Source organism: Vulpes lagopus, chromosome 3 (genome assembly GCF_018345385.1).
Source record: "Vulpes lagopus strain Blue_001 chromosome 3, ASM1834538v1, whole genome shotgun sequence".
Classification (NCBI taxonomy): domain Eukaryota; kingdom Metazoa; phylum Chordata; class Mammalia; order Carnivora; family Canidae; genus Vulpes; species Vulpes lagopus.
The window spans coordinates 126,625,995-126,642,024 of record NC_054826.1 but is presented as its reverse complement, the minus strand read 5'-3'; the positions used below and the strand labels follow the sequence as shown (position 1 = coordinate 126,642,024).

Here is a 16,030-nt window from a genome sequence, read left to right as displayed (position 1 = left end):
CAGCTGACTCCCAAAGCCCACATCAGGTTCGCGTGGCCATGGTGGCCCCGGGGTGCTCCCCGTGTGGGACACGAGGCCCGCTCTCACTCACCCGTTGGAGAGCCACTGATAACCAGGGCTGCCCGGGGCCGCTGAGCGGGAATACACTTCCACTCTGTCAGCCACCATGAAAGCAGAGTAGAAACCCACTCCAAACTGGCCGATGATCTTGCTGCTGGCCTCCGCCTGGTTCCGCAGCGCATCCAGAAAGGCCTGCGGTGGCAAAGGCTGGTCAGAGGGAGGGCGGCCCCTTCCCCAGGGAGAACGGATGTTTGTGACTGCCTGTGTCCGCTCCTCTAGTACAGGTGGAGATCACCTTTAATCCTCAAGATGATCAGGGTAAGTGATTTCTCACAAAGAGCCCCAGCGGGGCAACGTGCAGACTAGGTCTGTATTTGACTCAGAGGCCACAAGCCAGCCTGTCGGCTGCGGGCCTGCTGCGGGCCACACTCCGGGGGGGGGGGGGGGGGGGCGCGCAGGTGTCTGAGCGGGCAGGGCACAGAAAGGACTGACCCCCCAGAGTTGGGGGCAAGGGCTCCTAAATGTGTCTTCTGATGTCTCCTAGACGTGAAGCTTCGTGAGGAAATGGTACATGCCAAATTCAGGTTTGATACCGTTTCAGGAGGCACTTAATTTTTATAACTTATGTTTATCAAAGTTCCTAAGATTAAAAATGAAACAAAATGCACATATTCATTGCTGTGACGCCGTCCGTGGTGACAGAAGTGTTCTATGTGGCCCAATATGGTGGCCGCGGATTGCACTTGGCTACCGAGCACTTGAACTGGGGCTGGTGTGCCCAAGGAACTTAAATTCCAACAGGCACACGTGTAGCTGGTGGCTACTCTATGTGACGGCACCGACTTCCCTTAAAAGTAGAATTTCTGCCATCATTCTGGAACAACAATTAGACTATCTCAAGCATGTTCGTCAAGTACCGTTTTAGGCACCACTTAGGCCCACAAATCCAAGGACAGGCACACCAGGAGCCGAGGACCAACAGCCTGCGACTCGGGCTGGCACAGGCGCTACTGGCAGAGGCCCCATGACCACCCCCTTGGGGTCACACGGCAGCCACAGCCCCCAGGGTGCCGCCTCCCCACAAAGCCACCCATCTGCAAATGTGACCCATTCTTGTGAACAGTGCTGAGAATGGAGAGGAAGGAGGTCGACCCCTGCCGGGCCCCCTCCGCCTCAAGCTATCACTGAGCGAGGGAGCACCATGGAAGGCAGAAGGGTGCATTCCAGACTCTCCCGGACAGGCTTTGAGCCTAGGGTCGGCTGATTTCTAGCTACGGGCAAAGGACTGATTTCCATCTCTTCGTCTATAGGAAAGAAAAATCACCTCGAAGTCTTCGTGATGGCCAGGAAACCATATTGTAAGGCGCTCTCAGCGCTGACGAAGCTGATGCCCAAGAACGCTCCTACTGAAGCTGGCAGCAGAGCCTGCTGGGCCGTGGCCCCTCTGGTTGGGGCAGCCTCGAGGAGAGACCCTCGAACCCCCAAGGGCAGCAGCTGCCGCAGCTGAGGAAGGGATAGTGGGGGGCTTACCTTTGACCCCGACCTGGCGATCGTTCCCAGGTTGGATACCAGCTCTTCTTGTGTCATCCCGATGCCAGTGTCCTGAGGAGAGAGGCAGGCTGAGCTCTGAAGCCAGAACCTGGGGGGCTGGGACAGACAGGCGGGTGGACGGCCCCGGGGCACAAGTGGCTATTAGTTACACCTATCAGGTGGGACCCCCAAGAAGTCATAGCACAAGTCACTAGAGAGACGGGCTCTAGCCTCGGGGGTCAGGCTGCACAAGAACAAACCCTACTAGCAGGCAGACACACAGAAAGAGCCAGGAGACAGAAGAGGGTCCAGAAACACAGCTGTGCAGACTGCGTCCCCTGAGCTTTGACAAAGGTTCCAGGAAAACTTGACAGAGAAAAGGAAAAGACACGGGGCTAAAACCTCAATCAACCCCAGCACCCCCCCACACACACCAGACCCCCAACAGATCAGACCCAGAGGACGAGCGAGACTGCAGAACCTCTGCAAGAAAATGGGAAAGTCTGACTGTGGGAGGGGCAGAGATATCTCAGGCTGCTAAAAAGCAAGAAACACAGACAGAGCAAGTGATAAAATAAACTAGACTTTAATGCAATTAAAACCTTTCTTTTTCAAAAACCACCAAGAAAATAAAAAGGCAAACCAAAGACTGGGGAAAAAATATTGGCAAAGTATATCTAATAAGGAACTTATACCCAAAATATATAATATAAAGACATCTCACCACTCAATAAAAAAAGAGCAACAAACAACTTGATTGAAAATAAACCCAAAATCCAGACATTTCACAAGGAAGATACAGAAATGGCAAGCCCATGACAAGATGCTCAGTACCGACTGTTAATTGTTAGTGAAATGCACACTAAACCCACACTGAGACAGGCTGCCCGTCCACTAGAATGGCCCCAATCTCCAAGGCTGACAGTAACCAGTGCTGGCGAGGATGCAGCGGGGGACCTTCCAGATGCGGCCACTGCAGGCAGCCGGGCGGCTCCCAAAGTTACAGACTCTCTCCTTGAGCCAGCAGCCCCACTCCTGGGCATTTACCCGAGGAATGAAAAGACATGTCCCCAACAGCTTTATTTGTAACACCCCAAGCCCGTATCACTTGGCGAGAGGACGACAAAGTGTGCTGTGCATGTACAGCAGAATACTTCTCTGGGAGAAACAGAACGAGCTATGGCTACGAGCTACAGCTACGCGCTGCACCAGGGATGGATCTCACAGCACTCTGCCAAGTGCGAGAAGTCAAACTCTGTTCCTACAGATTCTAGAAAATACAAACCTGAAAGGGCAGAGAGCACATGAGTGGTTGACAGAGGCTCGGAAGGGATCTGGGGTGAGGAAATCACGTTGGCATCACGTTACCAAGACGTGTGCACTTGAACCTGAATTTTACCGTATGTAAATCTCACCTCAGTAAAAGCTTCTTAAAATCACTGCATAAAGGCGCACACACACAGACCAGACGGAATGAGTGACAAGAGAGCACAAGGGCCCCCCTCTAGCACCGTCCTGGGTGGCCAAACCCAGCTCCCTTGCTGGAGGCAGGAAACTCCAGGTCAGAAACATCTGCTCAGTGACCCCTGAAGCACATCCTCCCACCTCACCCAGGGCTCTAAAGCAGCTGCTTGGCAACATTGTGTCCCTCAGAACCACTGCTTGGTGAGCCCCCCACATTTGCCTTTCTTTCTGATCTTAATATTTTCAAAAGGTTACAACAGCCGTTAAGTATTGCTTCATCTAAAGCAAGACTATTAATTCAACCAGTGAGCTGTGATTAAAAATTGTACCCCAGGATACTTAATGACACGGGGAAATATGTGTTATGAGACAATAAGTACAGTTGAAAATGTAAAGACAGAATTCTAAAAATAATACATAATTTAACAATGTTTAGATAGGTAAATAAAGACACAGAAACCCTATGCTGACACATGTTAGCGCGGTACACACATGTTAGCGCGGTAACAGGTGTTATCCCCAAACAATATGGTGATTTTAAATTTGCTTCTTCTCTGTGTTTTCCAAATTTTCTATATTAAACATTATTATTATTATTATTATTATTTGAATAATGCTATTTTTATAGTAAGCTAAAACCCAAGTCAACAAGGAAGATGTGTGGGGCATCACCTGGTCCGGCTCCCCCACCCCGGGTGTGAAGAGGGTCGGCGCTTCGAGGCAGGACTCCCAGGAGGGGATACCTGGATGGTGATGGTGCCTTTCTCAGCGTCCGTCTGTAAGTGGATCTCCATTTCCGGCAGCGTCTGGCCTTCAGACAGCAGCTTGTGACGCAGCTTTTCCAAGGCATCACTGGCATTGGAGACCAGCTCCCGTATAAACACCTACAGAAGCGGGAAGACGACGCTAGCACTGCGGGACATACCGGTCAGTAGCACCCGAAGTGTGTGTTAAAAGTTGGGAGACAGGATAGCCCAGGTGGCTCAGCGGTTTAGCACCACCTTCAGCCCAGGGCCTGATCCTGGAGACCCGCGATCGAGTCCCACACCGGGCTCCCTGCATGGAGCCTGCTTCTCTCTCTGCCTGTGTCTCTGCCTCTCTGTGTCTCATGAATAAAATCTTAAAAAAAAAAAAAAAAGTTGGGAGAGAATTGTCAAAGAATACTGTGGTTTTGTCTTTTTTTTTTTTTTTTTTTTTAATACTCAGTGCTTTAACCATTAAAGACCTCCCACTTTCCCAGAGGCTTTCTCTAGCACAGGTCCCAAAATGACTCAAGGCCCAGGCTTCTCCCTGACACAGATTGAAGGAGTAAACTCTAACCCTGCTGCTCCGTCCTGAAAACAGAGCAGGTGCCAATCTGTTACATCAGCTCGAACTTTAAGATCCTGGTGCCATCGCTTCTGGCTCAACTCTTGGCCAGGGATGTCAGAATATGCCCTGACACTGTTTCTTCTACCCCCTGAAGATGGACTTCATGGCTTCCTGTAGTGAAGGCCTACCATGTTGAGGGGAGGAAAGGGCCACAGAGCCCAACTACATGTCTGCGTTAGAGAAGCAGCACCTTGACCTCAAACAGATCTTCTACCTCCACATGAGGGAGGAAGTGTGGTGATGTGACCCCAAGAGAACAGAAGCTGAAGATCACCAGGATACTTGAATATGGTATGCAACAGCACAAGCCTTGAAAGTACTTCCTAAAAAGTCCCTTTTAACTTTGGAATATTGTGCTTTACCCTTCCTCAAAACTCCTCTCTGCATTCTAGCAATATCGAGCATGGAAATGGACCACTTATTCTTGACTCCTCCCACTGCCTGTCACTCCTCACCGCCACTACCACAGTAATGAAGCCCAGGACCCCATGCCCATATCTGGGGGGATTCTAAATGATCAACAAAAATTAACTCCTGGAGTCAATCTAGCACAAAGAACAATCTGGGCCTATCTGTCCATGAAACCTAAATTTAGTAGAATTTAGTAAAATTACTCTTGTTGGTAGCTAAGATCCAGACCTACCCAATTTAATGTGTTCTCACAGCTCTCACCTGGCATTTTCTTAGAAGAGCATAAAAATTATTTTCTCAAAAAGAAACCCCGCTAATACTAGAAATGATTAACAGGTACTGCACCTCTTTTTCAGAGTACAAGGAACGGGCAACAATGTCCAGAAGCTTCTTTGTTTCAGCCTGGAACTCATGTTTGGAAACGGAACCTGGTAATGAATCACAGACACGACCAATAAAGTTCAGTTTCTATTTTCATGGAATATGCTACGCAACATTCAAGAGAATGTTTCAGGTAGTAAGTTTTAAACATTTTTTCTTTTCTTTTTTTTTCCTTTTTTTTCTTTTTTTTTCTTAAAACATTTTTTTCAAAAGAGTGAACAAAAGGGTGACTGGCTGGCTGAATGAGTGGAACATTGCACTCTTGATCTTGGGGCCGCAAGTTCAACCCCACATTGGGTGTAGAGATTACTTAAAAATAAAATCTTAAAAAAAGAAAGTGAACAAAAGAAGGAAGGAACAAAGGCACTGGGGCTCTGAGGCAGGAGGAGGAGAATAAGCCAGTGGTCCCCTCTCTCCACAGTAAGGGGCAAAGGGAGCCTCCTCTGCTTCCCATCGCTGAGACCTGTCGCCTCAGGGGCTACCTCGAGGGTCTGTCCAGGCCAGCACTTCCCAAGGTGCTTGGAGGAGAGAGACGACTGGCTCTAACAACCAGACCCTGGGTTCTATTCTTCAAAACCAAATTTGGTTTTCAAATTATTTAGATAGCAAATGAACAAGAAAACCTCACTTCTTGACCCAAACATCAAAGACTATGTTGTCATCTCCTGTGAAAGCCAGAAATAGACTCACTTGAGGACTGGCTCCAGATTGCTTTTCTAGACTTCTGAGTTGACATACAGCTTGAGAGTGCAGTCCCGCATCGACAGGGCCAATGCTGGGTTTACACCCTGCTTCCCTGATTATTAGCAGATGTGCCATGAATCACCACCACTCAGGGAAGGTGGCTGGCTGCAAGCTCACGGGTGACCACCAGAGGGGGCAAGACGCACCAGGATGGCCGTCAGAAGCTCCCTGCCAAGCCGGAAACGGAGGATGCTTTGTTTTGGGGAACCCTCCCTCCAACCAAGATCTTTCGTCTGAAGCAAGTGGGCAGCTCTATCAATCATTGCTTTTGCCTCAGAAACTTCCCCTTCTAGGCCAGCAGTGGGCCTACGCTGGCTGCACACAGTACCCTGAACGGTCTCGGTGCTGCTGATGATGGAGTGCAAGGGCTCCTCTGTCCGGTCCTCAGCAGCCTGCGAGCTGAAGAGCCGGCCAGCGTGGAAGCTTGACGCAAGGCTTCGCCTGGGGCTCCGGGACTGGGCCGGGGTCCTCCAAGGACAAAGAAAGGGTTTTCCTGGAAGGACAAACATGAAGAACAAACATTTAGTAAGACACTGGAAACAGACGTCTGGTGGGTCCTGCAAACACTAACATGGCGATCTCTAAGGCAGGCCATTGCTCAAAAGACCCAACATCACCTGGAGAGATGGAAGTGACTGAACGCTGAGCGGCTGGTGGGTACTTCAGACGAGATCGGGCACTCAGGGAGGCAGGGCCATACATGGGTACTGCAGTGTACGTTCTGGTAACATATCCTCACACGTATCAAATTCCAAGAATGAACCCCAACTAAGGGGCAGAGGCCTCTGTCACCAGTGCCCATGTGTGGCCCCGGACAGATCCTGCACAAACCAACAGAATTCGAACAGGCCTCGGCACACCCAGCCCCCACCCCTACTCCGAGCCCAAAGCAACACAGGCCAGCCTTCTTACCCTCTGACAACCATGAACAGGGGAAGGAAAAAAGATACTCTTAAGAGGGATCCAATTTTTATATGAATGCTCCGAAACACTCTCACACGTTCTAACGAGCCCTCAATGACTATCTTCCTTTTTGTCCAAAACTGTCAATTTTTTAAAATTAGTGTATTTAAAAACTGAAAACCAGGGGCACCTGGGTGGCTCAGTGGTTGAGCATCTGCCTTCAGCTCAGGTCATGATCCCAGGGTCGTGGGATCGAGTCCCACATCAGGCTCCCCTCAGGAAGTCTGTTTCTCCCTCCACCTATGTTTCTGCCTCTGTGTGTCTCTCATGTATAAATGAGTATTAAAAAAAATTAAAAAATAAAAAATAAAGTAAAAACTGAAAGCCAGCAAATGATCTCCTCTACCTTGTAATCAGGAAAGGGATGCACACTGTCACACTCTGCGCGCAGCACAGCGAACAGAGAACCCAGCATGAGGGCAGGAGGCAGACGTCCTCGACTTGGCACTGCGGCCCGTGGCCTGGCGCTGCACAACCGTCCTCCGCGGACAGCCGTCGTCCACCCGGCGGGATGGAACCCACACTCTCCAGCAGCCCCTCGGAACAGCATCGCTCACCTGACTCCAAGACCCCCAGGCCAGGACTGGCGCGACGGAGGAGGTGCTTTCTGCCCAACGCTTTCAAGGAGACAGATCGGACACCCCAAGCACCCCCCGTTGCCCCAGTGTGGAAGTCGAGACCTGCGCGAGCCACCCACTGTGCCCCACACACGTCACAGTCAGAAAGGAATGATTCAGAGTGTCCAGAAAGGACCTGGAGGTTTCAAAACTCAATCAACTTCCACATTCCTATGAGGTATAAAAATTTGCCTTTTCTTTAAGCTTATTCCTGGATTTCCAAATAACATGACCTTTGCACAATACCTTAAAAAACATTTAAATATTCAATTTTCAAACAGCCTAAACATTTAATAATCTGGGCCTAATTGCATTGTTCACTTTATCCACATAGTTGAAAAATATAAAAACTTAAATAAAAAAAGAACACACACTTCACAGATTATTTCATTTCTGTCTATAGACCTCCTTATTCTTTTTAACGAACGGTATTCCACTGTAATGGGTAAGTACTTAGTGTTCAACTGATGGATGTTTAAACTGTTTCTAGTCTTATGCCATTAAAATAATGCTCCAGGTAGCTCAGTTGAGGAAGCGTCTGCCTTCGGCTTAGGTCAGATCTCAAGATCCTGGGATCAAAGCCCCGCGTCAGGCTCTCTGCTCTGCAGGGAGTCTGCTTTTCCCTCCCCTCCTCTCCGTTTGTGCTCTCTCTCTAATAAAATATTTAAGATTTTATTTATTTATTCATGAGAGACACAGAGAGAGAGAGGCAGAGACACAGGCAGAGGGAGAAGCAGGCTCCATGCAGAGAGCCCGATGTGGGACTTTATCCTGGAGTTGCGGGATCACACCCTGAGCCGAAGGCAGACACCAAACCACTGAGCCACCCAGGCGTCCCTCAAATAAAAATCTTTGAGCCCGGGTGGCTCAAAGGTTTAGCGCCACCTTCAGCCCAGGGCCTGATCCTGGAGTCCTGGGATTGAGTCCCACGTCGGGCTCCCTGCACGGGGCCTGCTTCTCCCTCTGCCCATGTCTCTGTCTCTCTCTCTCTGTGTCTCTCATGAATAAATAAAATCTTTTAAAAAATTTTTAAATAATGCTCTGAAACGTCAAAGAATTATCTACCACATGTCACCCTCCTTTATGGACAAAAAGAGATGATACAAAAAGATATGCATGTTTCCATTCTTCTGTGCAGAAGAAACACAGGCAGGATAAACCAGAAACTTGGGAGATCATGTCACAGGGCTGCTGGAAGAAAAGTGGCACACACTGGGTGGCTAAAAGCGGAAACCTAGCCCCTCACAGTTCTGGAGGGCAGAAGTCCAACAACAAGGTGTGAGCAGGGCTGGTTCCTCCCAGAAGCTCTGAGGAAGTTTGTCTATACCTCTGCCGGCAGCTGCCTGGCTCCTATCTCTGACCCTGTTGTCACATGGTCTCCTCCTCCCCATGCGTGTCTCTCCCCTATGTCCAGATCTCCCTGTCAGACACCAGTTACACGGGATTTGGGGCTCCCGCTAATTCGGTACACTCTCATCTTTTTTTGCATCTGCAAAGACCCTATTTCCAGATAGGGTCACATTCACAGGTACCCAGGAGTAGGACCTGAACATATCTTCTGGAGGCACACAATTCAAACCACAAGAAACGGACTATCTAGAAGGGCTGCGAACTGTGTCCAGGGGTCTGTAGCAGAGCATCAAAGACTGGGCAGCGGAAACCACAGAAATTTTCCATCTCAAAGTTCTGGAGGCTAGAATGCCAGCACGGCTGGTTCCTTCTGAGGCTGTGAGGGAGAATCTGCCCTCAGCCCTCTTCGATTCCATAGCCTCAGGTGTCCCTCAGCTTGGACGTGGCATCTTCCCTCTTGCACATCAGACTCTGTATCCAAATTCCACTGTTTTATAAAGACATGGTCATCCTGAACCAGGACCCACCCTAACGGCTTCATCTTAACTTGATCAACTGCAAAGACCTCATTTCCAAATAAGGTCATATTGACAGATCGATCGTGGAGGTCAGGATTTCAACATCTTTTGGGGAAACAACACCTCAACTCATAGCGGGCACATGGGAACAAAAGAAAGAGTGGGGAGTTGGGGACAGGGGAGCAGAGCCGAGGGGCATGTGACTTTTCTGAGCCTGCCCCTTTGTATATGTGACTCTCAGAACTACAGTTCTCACGCAAGCAGCAAGGAGTATGTAGGGGCACCTGGTGTGCATGGGGGACATTCCACAAGACAGAACCCTAACAAACACGTGTAACTGTGTTATGAACAACAGAAGCACCCTAAAAGGCAAGAATTATCCCAGGTGACTTCAGAAAAAGGTGCTGTGGTTGTGAAGTTAGCCTCAGAAAGCACTGCATATAATCACCGCAGCAGAATCTTAGTGCTTCTGAACCTGCTTCACGCAGGTACAGATCAGGCAAGTAAGTACCTCGTGGGGCCTGAGTCAGGAGGAAGCAGGTACGAAAGGGGGGGGCCAGCTTCATGCGGAAGTGGAGGCACAGTGCGGCCACGGCCACGAGATTCCTCCTGACTTACGGCAGGGGTGCAGGAACCAGTATGGGGAGCGGGGGTGTGAGTGAGTGAGGCCCGCGGGCGGGGGAGGCCCAGGCCTCAGGAAACATCGCGGTCCTGGGCACGCTGTGTTGGACAGTCACCCTCCCCAGCAGGCAGACCTGGGTGCCTAAAGGCCGTTCTCCACAGCCCTTGGAGAACACAAAGATGTGCCAGACAGGAGGAAGGGCCCCCGGGGATTGGGTGCTTCAAAAGGGCACAGGCTCCAACTGGAAAGTGCCTCCGAAGGCAAATCCTAGGACTCTGTGAGTGACATAAGGATGACAGTAATGGACTGCAACCTTATAGCCAGCAAAGGAAGTAAGAATGTCAAAAAAAAAAAAAAAAAAAAAAGTTAGTTCATGCTTAAATGACTCATCAATACATGGAGGAGAAAAGACCTCTTCCTCACAGCACAATTACAATGAACAAATAAATGTATTACGAATGGTGGAAACAGCACTGGGCAAGCACGGTAACAGCTATGACAGGTTATACACCGTTGAGGTGTTAAACGTCCACGAGAATATCTGCATAATCTCACAGTATTTCCCAAAGGACACCCAAAACAGTTGTTTGCCATGAAGAAAGTGGAAGATACCTCTTGACCAGGTAACCACAATTGCCGTCACCAGGAACAAGACTGGTCAACATCCTGCAATCCTGGTGGGGTGGGAGGGCATAGCCTCCCTTCCCTTGTCTTCTTGCCAAAAATGCATCTCCACCTTATATTACATGTTGACAAATTGAATTTAAATTTAAAAATGTGAAAAAAAATATATTATAAAAATAAAAAACAAGGAGAAAAAAAACCACATCTCCACCAAATCATAAAAACACCATCAGACAAACTCAGATCAAGGGATATCCTATGAATTAACAGGCAGTCCTCTTAAAAAATGTCACAATCCTGAAGGATACACACAAACGGAGGAACCAGGAGAAGGCAGAAAGGAATGAGGAGGCACGCCGACCCCCCTGAGGTATGGGGTCCTGGACAGAGGAGGACACGGATGGGTAACACTGGTTCAATTCGAATAAGATCAGCACATTAGTCAACAGTACGCCACCACCACTACTTGATTTTCTTTTTTCTTTTTTTTTTTTTTTAAGATTCTATTCATTCATTCATGAGAGACACAGAGAGAGAGGGGCAGGCAGAGACACAGGCAGAGGGACGAGCAGGCTCCATGCAGGGAGCCCAATGTGGGACTCGATCCCAGGACCCTGGGATCACGCCCTGAGCCGAAGGCAGACACTCAACCTCTGAGCCACCCAGGCATCCCACTACTTGATTTTCTAGTCACTGTACTATAGTTACTTAAGATATTAACAATGGGAGAAACTAAGGGAAGGGAAGCCTGTTATTACTTCTGTAACAGCCCTGTCGAGTAAAAATATTCCAAAATAACAAGCTTCAAAAATAAAAAGCAGCACTCTAAAGAATATTCTCGTACATACATCATTTCATTCGTGCCCGGACACACATCTGAGTACACATGTAGATGTTGGGTCACAGGTCCCAGGTCACATCCAGTTTACACCATGGTCAATGCTGCAGGTCACCCTCCAGAGACCATCAGCTTACACTCCTGGCAGCAGCATGCTCATGTGTGTCACCTTGCACTCCAGCCAAGACAGCATTAGAAAAACTTCGGCCTATTGGTCAAGTAAAAATTTTGCTATAGGGGATCCTTGGGTGGTGCACCAGGGCGCGATCCTGGAGACCCGGGATCGAGTCCCACGTCGGGCTCCCGGTGCACGGAGCCTGCTTCTCCCTCTGCCTGTGTCTCTGCCTGCCTCTCTCTCTCTCTCTCTCTGTGACTATCATAAAAAAAAAAAAAAAATTTGCTATAGTTTTTGTTTACATTTCTCTCACTACGAGCAAGACTGAACACCTATCCATATATTTTTTAAGATAGGATTTTGGAAACTTTTTTTTTTTTTAATTTATGATAGTCACACAGAGAGAGAGAGAGAGAGAGAGAGAGAGAGAGAGAGAGGCAGAGACACAGGCAGAGGGAGAAGCAGGCTCCATGCACTGGGAGCCGAGCGCAGCCTCAGACTCCATGAAGTTGACGCAGCCATGCTAGGCGAGGTGAGCAGCCTCCCAAAATTTGTCCTACTGATAAAGGCCTTCCTCACTCCATGATTCAACAGTTTCCCCATGTCTCACTTTCCCTATTCCTGTTGCTTTCCCCACTGAGTAGGATCTTTTTGAAATGATTTGTTATTCACAATAGGAGAAACAGGAGTCCTCCTTGTTAGGGAAAAGAAAAAATTACTAATCCATATTTCCAACCAGGGCTTTCAGACTTTCCATTATAACTGCACGACAACTGTAATCAACAGCACTATTTTTTAAATATTTTATTTATTTATTCATAGAGATGCAGAGAGAGAGAGAGAGAGAGAGAGAGGCAGAGGGAGAAGCAGGCTCCACGCAGAGAGCCCAACGTGGGACTCGATCCCGGGGCTTCAGGATCATGCCCAGGGCTGCAGGCTGCTCTAAACTGCTGCGCCACCAGGGCTGCCCTAACAGCACTATTAAGGGCATATTTTTTTTTTTTAATTTTTATTTATTTATGATAGTCACAGAGAGAGAGAGAGAGGCAGAGACACAGGCGGAGGGAGAAGCAGGCTCCATGCACCGGGAGCCTGATGTGGGATTCGATCCCGGGTCTCCAGGATCGCGCCCTGGGCCAAAGGCAGGCGCCAAACCGCTGCGCCACCCAGGGATCCCAGGGCATATTTGATTGAGAGTTAACTTCCCACAGTGACTGTAAGAATAAACCAACAGTGCAGTCGATCTGCCTGATGCAGATACAAACACACTATCTGCACAGTAGCTGTCCTCATGTTTCCTCTATACCCTGCAGGAAAAACCACAAACCTCAGGGCTGGTGGCAATGTCTGCGTGTTAATCTGTTTGGTGGTTTGGGGTGGCACAAAATGGGAACAATAGTTTGAATCTGACATCCCACACATACCTGCCAGTGCTCATACTGTTTCCTCTGCCTGCAAACACATCCCTCTCTCTGCCCAAACTATTTCAGAGTCCAGTGTGAGGTCCTCCCACCCCCAGCACTTTGGAACCGCTTTTCTCTACTGTGAATTCACAGCACTTATTTCCTATGCCGCTCATTTCAAACTGCTGCTCTAAGCCAGCTTGTGGCATTTCTTTCTTTCTTTTTTTTTAAAGTAGGCTCCATGCCCAGCATGGAGCCCAGTGTGGGGCTTGAACTCAACCCTGAGATCCATACCTGAGCTGAGATCAAGAGTTGGACGACTGGGGCACCTGGGTTGCTCAGTTGGTTAAGCAGCCGCCTTAGGCTCAGGTCATGATCCCAGGGTCCTGGGATTGAGGCAGCCTGCTTCTCCCTCTCCACCACTTGTGCTCTCTTGCACTCTCTTGAGCTCTCTCTTTCTCAAATAAATAAAATCTTAAAAAAAAAAAAAAAGAGTTGGACACTTTACCAACTGGGCCACCCAGAAGCCCCCTCTATTACTGACTTTTTGCTCATGTAGAACATGTCTGTATTTCTTAGTATCAAACAAATGAAGGTGAGAGCACCCGTACTTCTCCATACTCCATGGCCTCTAGTGCAAAAGCAGCTCTCGTTTGCATCACTGCAAACATCACCATGCTCAAGAACAGTCCATCTGGGAGCCTGATCAGCCAAGAGACAGTGTTAGCAGTCTGGCAGGGCCATTTCTGACTAGGAAGCAAGAATTAAAAATGCAACTGCCTACATGGGCAGCCAAGTAAGGTAAAGGAGTCAAAACACACTGGAGACTTTCCTTTTTAATCACTCATCTCCCCTCTACATCAGCCATTGTTCTTACTATGGTTTGTCTCTTTTAAAGATTTTATTTATTTATTTATTTATTTATTTATTTATTTATTTATTTATTTATTTATAAAGACAGAGCACATGTACAAGCGGGGGTGGAGGTGGGGGCAGAAGGAGAAGAAAAGGAAGAAAAGCAGACTGCTGAACAAGAAGCCCACGTGAGGCTCAGATCTCACAACCCTGAGATCATGACCTGAGCTGCAATCAAGAGTTGAACGCTCCGGACACCCAGGTGGCTCAGTGACTGAGCATCTGCCTTTGGCTCAGGGTGTGATCCTGGAGTCCTGGGATTGAGTCCCACATCAGGCTCCCCTTGAGGAGCCTACTTCTCCCGCTGCCTATGTCTCTGCCTCTGTGTGTCTCTCATGAATAAATAAAATTTTTTAAAAAAGAAAAGAGTGGGATGCTTAACTGACTGAGCCACCCAGGCGCCCCTGTTCTTACTATGGTTTTGCTTCATAATGACATCTTAAGTATATATAGTACTTTAGATATGGACACACTTAGTATTTTAAGCCATGAGAAATACGTAGACTGTTCAGACTGTTTTCCTGATAACATATCCCAAATGGACAGTCTCCCTTTTTATCACATGTGGAAGAGATAAGAATAATTTAACTTTTTGTCTTTACTACAGAATGCCACTGCCAGTACAGCAGAGTTATAGCCTCCAACCAAACTTCCTGTGGATAACAAACCTCCTGTGGGTAACAATCATGAACTTATGAACCACAAAAAGGACCACCTAAAAGGCTCTGAAGAACTCACCAAAGACAAGCAGGTTCTGGATGAGAGCTGACACTTGGAGGAAGGGAACACAGAATGGAGGCAGGTTCAACAAAGGGAGGCTGGCTGACACATATACAATGTATATTTTTTTCTGGCCTAAAGAACCAGAGAGATTAGAATAACCATAAAAGGTGAAAGGTAGGGATCCCTGGGTGGCTCAGCGGGTTAGAGCCTGCCTCTGGCCCAGGGCCTGATCCTGGAGACCCAGGATTGAGTCCCACAATCGGGCTCCCTGCTTCTATGCTCGTGTGCTCTCTCTGTGTGTCTCTCAGGAATAAAGTCTTAAAAAAAAAAGGGGGGGGGGGTAAAAGGTATGTGTGGGGTGGGGGGCAGAACGGAGAGTCAGAAAAAGGGAGCTCCCAGTTCAGGGAATAAATTCTTCTAAGTCTCGGAACATCTGGGTGGCTCAGCAGTTGAACCATGAGAGTCAGAAAAAGGGAGCTCCCAGTTCAGGGAATAAATTCTCCTAAGTCTCGGAACATCTGGGTGGCTCAGCAGTTGAACCATGCATGTGTGGGGCTAACTGCAAACAGCCCATTAAGGATAAAAGAATCGAACTCTTCTGTTTCCAGCTTGAGTCCAATCCGTTTAATAGCCCAATTTAAAACAAGAACTACTCTTCAGAATAATACAAAAGAATAAACTCCACGAGGGGGCAGCCTGGGAGGCTCAGCGGTTTAGCACTGCCTTTGGCCCAGCATGTGGTTCTAGAGACTCAAGATTGAGTCCAGCGTCGGGCTCCCTGCATGAAGCCTGCTTCTCCCTTTGCCTGTGTCTCTGTTTCTCTCTCTCTGTGTGTGTCTCTCATGAATAAATAAATAAAATATTTAAAAAAAAAAAGAAAAAGAAACTCCACAAGGTAACATTCACAATATCCAGGATGTAGTAACAAGTTACTCTATGTACAGAGAAACAGGAAAGCGTGACCCCTGCTCAAGAGAAGGGTCAATCCATATAGATCAATGGAACAGAATAGATAACCCAGAAATAGACCCTCGACTCTATGGTCAACTAATATTCAACAAAGCAGGAAAGACTATCCACTGGAAAAGGGACAGTCTCTTCAATAAAAGGTGTTGGGAAAATTGGACAGCCGCATGCCGAAGAACGAAACTAGACCACTCTCTTGCACCATACACAAAGATAAACTCAAAATGGTGAAAGATCCAAATGTGAGACAAGAATCCATCAGAATCCTAAAGGAGAATGCAGACAACCTTTCTGAACTTGACCACAGCAACTTTTTGCAAGATACATCTATGAAGGCAAGGGAAACAAAAGCAAAAATGAACTATTGGGACTTAATCAAAATAAAAAGCTTCTGCACAGCAAAGGAAACATTCAA

General features: G+C 48.0%; 1 protein-coding gene across 1 annotated transcript in view; it reads right to left on the bottom strand.

Annotated features, from left to right (window-relative positions):
* The window catches only part of TRAP1 (TNF receptor associated protein 1), a 52,959-nt gene that overhangs the window by 15,546 nt on the left and 21,383 nt on the right, over nucleotides 1–16,030 (bottom strand). The window contains exons 2-6 of the mRNA XM_041747744.1: nucleotides 6,290–6,454; nucleotides 5,182–5,264; nucleotides 3,798–3,938; nucleotides 1,591–1,662; nucleotides 92–252 (exon numbers count right to left, since the gene is read on the bottom strand). Of these exons, the coding sequence (XP_041603678.1) occupies nucleotides 92–252; nucleotides 1,591–1,662; nucleotides 3,798–3,938; nucleotides 5,182–5,264; nucleotides 6,290–6,454 (622 nt within the window). The remainder of the gene's footprint in view (nucleotides 1–91; nucleotides 253–1,590; nucleotides 1,663–3,797; nucleotides 3,939–5,181; nucleotides 5,265–6,289; nucleotides 6,455–16,030) is intronic.